Source organism: Spinacia oleracea, chromosome 3, assembly GCF_020520425.1.
Source record: "Spinacia oleracea cultivar Varoflay chromosome 3, BTI_SOV_V1, whole genome shotgun sequence".
Taxonomy (NCBI): Eukaryota; Viridiplantae; Streptophyta; class Magnoliopsida; order Caryophyllales; family Amaranthaceae; genus Spinacia; species Spinacia oleracea.
This window is the reverse complement of record NC_079489.1, coordinates 157,240,952-157,249,864: the sequence shown is the minus strand read 5'-3', so window position 1 is coordinate 157,249,864 and position 8,913 is coordinate 157,240,952. Positions and strand designations below refer to the sequence as shown.

The 8,913-nt window shown below is 35.7% G+C and overlaps 1 protein-coding gene across 1 annotated transcript; it reads right to left on the bottom strand.

The window, feature by feature from the left end:
• Positions 1 to 626: 626 nt before the first annotated feature.
• On the bottom strand, positions 627 to 8,158 carry LOC110791858 (lanC-like protein GCL1). Its single transcript, XM_021996623.2, has 5 exons — positions 7,870 to 8,158; positions 5,533 to 5,720; positions 2,834 to 2,945; positions 1,747 to 2,217; positions 627 to 1,170 (listed from the first exon to the last, which is right to left on the bottom strand). The coding sequence occupies exons 1-5, from the start codon at positions 8,062 to 8,064 to the stop codon at positions 829 to 831; spliced, it is 1,308 nt and encodes a 435-aa protein (XP_021852315.2). The 5' UTR covers positions 8,065 to 8,158; the 3' UTR covers positions 627 to 828.
• Between the last annotated feature and the right edge of the window lie 755 nt (positions 8,159 to 8,913).

Here is an 8,913-nt window from a genome sequence, read left to right as displayed (position 1 = left end):
ACGTAATTTATCGTGTATAAATAAATAAAACGAGGAATCTCAACGTACATTAATTAGTCGTTAAAACGCGTGCAATGTATCAAACATAAAGAATAAAAAGAGACGGAGGGAGTATCATATATAGACGTTAATCTTAACCACTTGTCAAGACTCTAAGACCTCGTCGAAAATTCAGTATTACGGGATATTTCATATTTGTCATTTAACAGAAATATCTAAGATGTTAATTGCATGATTGTTGCCTTGTTGGTAATGTTGTAAGAGATAATTTTCCTTAGTTTTTTTGTCATTTATTTTTATTTTTTATTATTATTCTCTCCGTACCTCATTAGTCATTACTTATTTTATTGAAAATATAAATAATGTAAAAGTTAATGAGATACTTTTTTTTTAGTGAATGAGAAGAGGGGTAGGTGAAAGCAAATTTTTATTTGATTCAATTGTCATGTATTTGTTAGATTTTAATCTTTATGTAGAGTCGTATGACATTTTATCAATGAATTAATTTGTTTATAAAAAAAAAAAAAAAAAAAAAAAAAAGAGGGGTGGGCACCAAACTTTTGTTATACTATTGATAATATCATCATTGCACGGATGTTATACTTGTTTCTTTTAAATCTGAATGCTTATTTACTACTACGTAAATGCAAACTTTTCTTTACGTAAATAACCCTTGAAAGTTGAAATCCTACCTTAAAGAGTTATACCAACATAACCATACAAAGTTTGTTCCAATAGTTCCCTATCCCATGTCTTTACCTTACAACACAATAAAGAGACTGAGGGAGTCTACTGAAATCAGAAATCACTACCCCTAAACATTTGATTTCAAAGTTCGTACCCCGGAAACTTCGAGTTTTCCGGTTGAAGAAGATCGAAGAAGAAACAAGCAACCCCTCCAAGCCCTAAGAAAAGAGAATAAGCATGATCCGTCTCACCGGAATGTTTTGCATTTACAAGCTTACTTCCTTTATGATACAAGAAGCTCGCAAACGCCTTTGATCTCTCCATGTATACGGCCTCTCCTGTTAATTTATAGAGGGAAAGGAAAGCGTACGCGTTTCCGGCAACCCCGTCGTCAAGTCCCACCTTCTTAACTAGACCGCTTTTCCATACCACTTCCCCTGCTTCGATGGCTCCATCGCGGAATTCTCTTTCCCCGGGGAAAACCTGTAAACAACAACCATTTATAAGAAGCCATTACTATCATCCAAACATCCCCAAAAACAAATGTCTTTGCATATAACAAACACGATTAAAGGTGTATTTTAGTCACCTGATGCTAACTTATCATATCTAAACTTATCTTATCTAATCTTAGTGGCGGATCTTAAACAGTTTTACGAGGTGGGCCAATAGAAGAATTAAGTAATATACTATAGAACTTATATCATTATACACACATTTTTAGGGAGCTGTAACTAAAAATAACTAACGAATTTTCCGTCCGGGCCGGGGGGACTGGGCCCACCTAAGCCAAAGGAAAGATCTGCCATTGACCGAACTCATCTGAACTTATAAAAACTTATTTTACGTATAAATTGTACGGAGTATTACGTACTTGGATAATCCTTAAATTTCCCTAAAGTTATCTTATTTGAACTTATTTTTTTATGAAATAAGTGGAAATAAGGTGAACAAAACAAGTTTTGAACTGCCCGGTAACCCTCTTTGTTCCTGAACCTCGTAATCTCAACAATTTAGATGGCAACACATACTAAAAAAAAGGAAGCTAAAGCTACAAACCTGTGAGGCTTTACACAAAGTGATAGCCATGCTGGTTGCACCATGAGACCACTGAACCAAATTATCCCTACCGTTCCCGTCACTCGATGGATAGTTCCCGCTCTTCGGGAATCTTTTACTCATCACGTACCTCAAAGTGTTCTTTACATCCTCGGCATCATCTTCCAACAAAGGGAAGTGAAGCAACACATGTAAAATCCCAGCAAGGCCATGAGCGGCCCCAAAAAACCTCGTTCCATGCCATCTGTACATCAAAGGGCAGGACGGATTATCGGAGGCTCCGGCTCTACCCCCGGCTAAGATAGCATCAACCACCGGCATGAGTAAATCATTTGATACCGCCTCTTCTCCGAGGTGGCTCTTGATGAATAGAGCTGCATATAAAAACCCTGCTCTCCCACATAGAAGATTGTAAGACATTCCGAAACCTCCTTCTTCGGGTCCAACTGGAAGGGCTTTTTCTTGTGCCACCTGAAAGTTGTGACTTGGCATGAGTAATTGTGAATATAATGGTTGCAATCAGAACCAAGTTTAATCTATAGCAGACTGATCAAGCAGCTTAGAAGGACTATATAACAGGCCAATAAGATAAGATAAGATAAGTGTAATAAGATAATATATAAGATAAGTTCAGAGTCAATAAGTTCAGATAAGATAAGTTCAGGTGAACAGTACCTAGTTATACATAGAAGAACATTACCATGTTGTATTAGGCTATTAGCTTTTTCAATGTACCACTTATGCAAAAGACAAAGTAGTTTTGTACTTCGTATACCATATTTTACATTCCACTAAAAAGTCAGAAGTGGTAGTCATTTTAGGATATTACACGGAGAACATAATGCTTTCAACTTTCAGTGGAATTTTGGTCTTTCTAGTTAGAAACTATGCATAATCAACTATCAGTAGATTCAGTACACAACATTTCCAGTTGTGTCAACTCTCATTTGAGTTCCTCAAGTGGATGAATTTTCAAACAAGATACTATGAATTAGTAGTTGGCATTAAGTTATTGACAAAGACAAATACATAGGATGCATGATAACAAAAGAAATGTGAATCATGCTCAAGAATATAGAGTTAAAACCTCAATAAACATGTCAAGGAAACGGTCACGACTTAGATGGTCCCCCATATAGTTCATGATGACAGCGCCTAGAGCATAAACTCCTCCTCTACCACTCAAAAACGTTACATTTCTGCACAACACAATGGTACGTAGACAAGTCACGTTTAAGCTATCAATAATTCAATATAGTACGTACATTTTTAACTAAATCAAGTATATGCGATAAATAAAAACAAGTTAGCAAGTAGGTATAATTGGAAAAAAACCGAAATTACATACTCATATGTTGTCTACCAATTATCATTATCAATTAGGCCACTTTATAATTATCAATTAGGCCACTTTATAACTATCAACTAGTGTGTGGCCCGGGCTTTGGGTTTTACTTTTTGTAAAAATGTGCCCATTGTTAAACGACTGTATTTTACATTTATATTGGAAAATATAACAAATATTGTGGCTAGTTGAGATGGTAGGAAATGAAACTTTAATCCATGAGGTTTGATGTTCGATCCTTGCTACATGCCTTTTTAATTGTCAATAACATGCCATGATACTTATTAGTGGCAATGTGGCGTATAAGGAGAGAGTATACGTGACACGTATACATTTTCCTAAACGCCTTTTAATATATTAGTATAGATTAGGCCGCGTGGGCTATGTCACCGTCATTGCCATATCACATACACATACAATTCATTAATTAGTCTTCTATTCCATTCACAATCACCAAACCAAGACATAGAAGTAGGGGCGGAATTAGGGGGGCATGGCCCCCCGATATGTTTAACAATTAAATATGTAATATTAAATCCCATGTCAAATATAGTTCAAGTGCTTATTTTAGGTTGTTGGAGGTACAAGGTTCAAATCTTAATTCCCTCACTTATATACTTGTTTTTTGTATTTTATTTTTGATTCTCATTGTTATTAAAATTATAAGTTAAGTTTTGGCCCCCCTATATATGATTTCTGGTTCCGCCCCTGCATAGAAGAATCCGTTTATACCAGTATCCCACTTATTAATCAACTTCCATTCAAATACATATACACACATATTCACATGATCCATTGTGTCGCTGTGTGTAGAGAGTGTCACAAAAGGCAAATAATGTAGACATGATTTGATTGGTACACCAAAAAAACTTTAACCAACTAATAATCTGGTTCATAATTTGGATGTCCACTGCAATATTCACATGATCACCAAATTATTGGTTTGTAAATGGTAATTGTGGTAGCCCTATACGGCTACACTCCAACCAAAAATAAGTTGATTTTTTCTTTAAGTTGATATCCTGAAATTTTCAATGGTTTCTCACGTAGGAAATAAATAATAGCGTATAAAATATCTCAAGGTTGTGTCTCTCACTCTCTCTATATGTGTGGGGGGAAAGCGGGCCCTGTGCAACATGTGCATATTGTTTACTTGGAGACACGAAGTATTATCGTATTGGCTAGGAACCTTAGACCGACAATATGCCGAATCTGGGATCTGAAACTGTATTTTAGTTCATGATCCAATCCAATATCAAAATTAGTGATAACAAACGAGCTCTTATTTTGCAATGTGGACTCTTAAGTATTAGCCCTAACAACTAGACTAATGTTTTACACCCAACATCGTGTTCATCCTTTTCATTTTCGGGCTAAAAAACAGCACAAATTCTTATTTACAATGGGTGTACAATAAATATTGTACATCGAAGTAAAAGTTGACTTAAAATGCTTTAAAGTTACATTTATATATGTAAAAGTTATCTATTTTTTAATGATAAATTTTTTCATTTGAATAAAAATTATTTCTTCAAAATCACTAATAATGTATAAATTAATCATTTAACCCTTTAAAATGTTTATCTATCAACTTTTTAATTTTATAATATAAAAGTTACAGAAAAATAGGTTAAAGTTACGAAAAACTGCATAAAAGTTATCTTGGTGTACAATAAATTTATTGTACACCTTGTGCGCGCAAGACCTTTTGAAAAAACAGTTTCAAATTGAACATGCTTATATTGTTATCTCTTTGTCCAATAAAACCCAATTGTATGATAAAAATTGTCTACTTGTACTCTTATTAATCTTTTTCCCTCTACCTTGATTTTAAAAGTAACTCATGACTCTGCCCCTTTCAACCATTTATGGGCCTGGACACCATACTACCATAGTAACACAATAAGGAGGAGAAGAGTTCAATCCAAGCCCCAACAAGAAGTTTCCTCCTAAATCTAATTGACAGTGTGAGAGTAACTCCACTAGCTTAGTTGTTTTCTATCATGTGCGACTAAAGATGGTCGTGGGTCGGGTCGGGTCGGGCTGCAGCCGAGACCATTGGTCGTGGCCTAAACGGACCGTCCCACGCCAGGCCCACTTTGCATTGTGTCGGGCCGGGCTGAAAAGTCAAAACATGGCCATGCCCATTAGCTGTCGAGCATTCGTACCTAAGTCTAATTCTACTAAATTTAGTGTGCTTTGTCGTGTCGGGTCGAGTCGTGCATGTCATCCCTTTTCATGCTTTTTCAAAAATAAATACGGCCCAGGCCCGGCCCACGACTTTGTGTTGATGTCGTGCCAGACTTTTTCATGCCGGGTCGGACCTCGGGCCGGGCTGGCCCACGGCATATGGATAACATTTGGTTTTGATACTTCCCAAGTACGATATCTAGATAAATCCCAACTCCCAAGTTAAACTTTAAGAAACAAAAACTACTAACCTGGAGGAATGTGCGACGGTGGCACACGCGCGGACAATATCAGCGGACAAAAGCAAGTCCAGGTGACAAGCGGTGGCCTGGAATGAGCGGAAGCAGGTGAAAGCTGTCCCCATCAGACCCGTGTATATCGTGGGATTTATTTCCTGGCTCTCCGTTTTCCCCTTGTCTTTCCACGTCATCTCCACCACCTAATTAATCGGTTTATAGCAATTTACAATTAAACCCTTTTGCAATCTATATCTGACCGCTAAAAATAATAAATAAAAGAACATAAAAAATCAGATAAACAAGTTCTTGCTTAGCCAAATTCAGGGCTTGACGGTACCCTTTGCGTGAGGACTTGTTATATTAGTCACCGTTACGTGTGTAGTAGACTTTTTTTATTTGTTTATTTGCGATAAATGTTCTATTTAATCACAAGTTAAGCAATCTAACTATGAAGATCTTTGCTTGAACATTTCCAAATATGTGATATTTTAAAGTTATTAGGCTCGATGCAAGTGACTTCTAAGTAATAAGGAGAGTTGGACACTAATTTTGCCAACTTATGTTAGACTTTTTTTGAGGTGGATAAGGAAAAATATACGAGTAAAATTATATAGTAAGTGAGAAGTACGAAAAGGTGAATTAGTGAATGAACGTAAAAATATATGGATAAGGCAACACAAAGAAGTTAAAACCTACATTTTGTTCATTGTAAACAAAATACTTTCTCCATCCCATTTTATTTACCCACTATGACCCAAAAATCTCGCAAAAGACACGTAAAATAAGACAGATGGAATACACAACGTACACAAACACTCATGTGGTGATTAGGGCTGAACTTGATAGGAAGAACCCGTGTTCGATCCCCGTAACAACAATTGGAAAGGGACTGGATCCTAACCAACCAGAACTTACCCCGAATCCAGATTAGCCCTAAGAGTGAACAGGGTACTGACACACACACAAAAACACTCATGTTATTTAGTGCACAATTTTCACTTTACATTCACTTCGCCGACTTAAGTTAGTCTCTTACGGGGTAGATGAGGAAAAATATACGAGCACGAGAATATGATAAGACAGAAGTATGAAAATGTGGATGGACGGTAAAAAAATATGAAAGTGACAACCTACATTTTGTTATTAGTGTAACAAAATACTCCCTCTATCTCATCTTATTTGCTCCAATTTGAAAAAAAAAATCTCGCAAAAGACAAGTAAAATGACTAAATGAGACGGATTTAATACACAAGTATATACGTGGTATATTCTTTATTTGTGTTATTTGGTGCACAATTTTCACTATTACCGTACACTATTACTACTGTTGTTTGCGAACGAGTAATAGGGTTAATACAAATTACAAATTGGCACCGAAATTCGAAAATGAGACTTATTGTACCCGAATTATCATATTAACTACTTGACCTAAAGCATCGTGCTACTTTCACCGTACACTGTTGTAGTTTTATCCACCATATATCTATATTCTAGATAATTGCAAAGGATGAAGGCCAGTTATCAACTAAATAATGCAAATACCTAACTCAAAAAGTTCATACTCTGTATCAAACAATGGAAATTATACAAAACGTTACCAAAATATGACACTAATCATAAAAGTCAGTGATTAGCCTCCTAAATTCCTAATACTGCACAATTCTTTTGACGGAAGATACGCATAATTACTAGCACAAGGCAGAAGATTAATAAACAGTGTCATTTAATCCCAAAATAATCAAACATTCTAAACCACAATGACATTAATCAACTAAAATCAATTGGAAATTGTGTATACTAGAAAATTGCGAAGAACGAAGGCCAGTTCTCAACTAAATAATGCAAATAACTAACTCAAAAAGTTCATACTCTGTATCAAACAATGGAAATCATACAAAATGTTACCAAAATACGACACTAATCAGAAAATTCAGTGATTAGCCTCCTAAATTCCTAATACTACGTACACAATTCCTTTGACGGAAGATACGCACAATTACTAGCACAAGCCAGAAGTAAACAGTGTCATTCAATCCCAAAATAATCAGAAATTCTAAATTAATACTAGAAAATTGTATACTAGCAAATTGCGAAGAACGAAGGCCAGTTATCAACTAAATAATGCAAATAACAAACTCAAAAAGCTCATACTCTGTATCAAACAATGGAAATCATACAAAATTTTACCAAAATATGACACTAATCAGAAAAATTCAGTGATTAGCTAGCCTCCTAAATCCTAATACAGTAATACTACACAATTCAATCCCAAACAGTCCGAATTCTGAACAACAATCACATTAATCAACCAAAATCGATTCGAAATTAGCTTAAAAACAATCAAACTACCTGATTTTTAAGTGAAACAGCAGCTCTAAAGAAGGTCTGATCATCAGGAATAAACATGGAGGAGTGATCAGATAGCTCCATAACCGTCTGATCATTATCATCAACGAAGGAATTCATCCATTGATCTTTCCTCTGATCTTCACGTTGCCGTCGATCGCCATCATCAGATACACGCTCAATTATTGATGCTGACATTTTGATTTTTTCCTGCGCAATTTCTCTCTCTCTCAAATTTGAAATGAAAATTGTAGCTTATTACTGAAGCTGTAGTACGATTGTGAAATTGGCAAGTTTATATATGACGGGGGAAATGTGGATAAAAAGGGTAAGGGAGGGGCAAAAATGTACATAAATTGGAAATAGACACTTGGCTTTTTATGTTAGTGTGTAGTGTCAAGGACTTACGTTTTTGGCCGTTGGATTGCACCGAGTAATTCAGAGTCCATCCTGTGGCTCTCAAGTAACTCTACTTTAAAGATGGGAATTTGTCTAGTCGCGTAGGTCCACGTGTTGGTTTCTTGTACTTGTAGGGGTGCTCATCGATTCAAACCTGTATCGATTCGGATTGGACAGAAAATCGAAATTTTGATAATTTAAGATTAAATCGGACTGAATATGTTTGGACCGAATTTGAATCGGACCGGAAAAATCGGTACAAAATTCGGACTGGACCGGTTTGGACCGATCGTAGACTTATTTCTATATATTTTTTATTTTTTATAAAAATTATGGTAAAAAAGAAAAAAATATTATAAAAAAAAACAAATTATTTAAGGCTTTTTTGGTAGCTAAATAAAATATATCACAATATAGTAATATTACAACATATTAAAGGAGAGAATCAAATTTTTAAATAGTTTATAATATATTTTATTAAGGAAAAATCGGTCTGGTCCATAATCGTTTTTTGCACCGGACCGGACTGGGCCGGACCGAAAACCAAAAATTGATATTTCTCGACCTAAAGACCGGACCGATTGCCTTCGAGTCGGTTCGGTCCGGTCCATTTTTTTTGTCCGGATCAATTTTCGCACACCCCTACTT

Excerpts from the sequence above, each read along its gene's own strand:
- LOC110791858 (XM_021996623.2), bottom strand. The coding sequence starts at position 8,064 with ATGTCAGCATCAATAATTGAGCGTGTATCTGATGATGGCGATCGACGG. Across the intron at positions 5,721-7,869 it reads CTGTTTCACTTAAAAATCAG|GTGGTGGAGATGACGTGGAA; the intron begins GTAGTTTGATTG and ends CCGATTAATTAG. Across the intron at positions 2,946-5,532 it reads ACCGTCGCACATTCCTCCAG|AAATGTAACGTTTTTGAGTG; the intron begins GTTAGTAGTTTT and ends TGTGTTGTGCAG.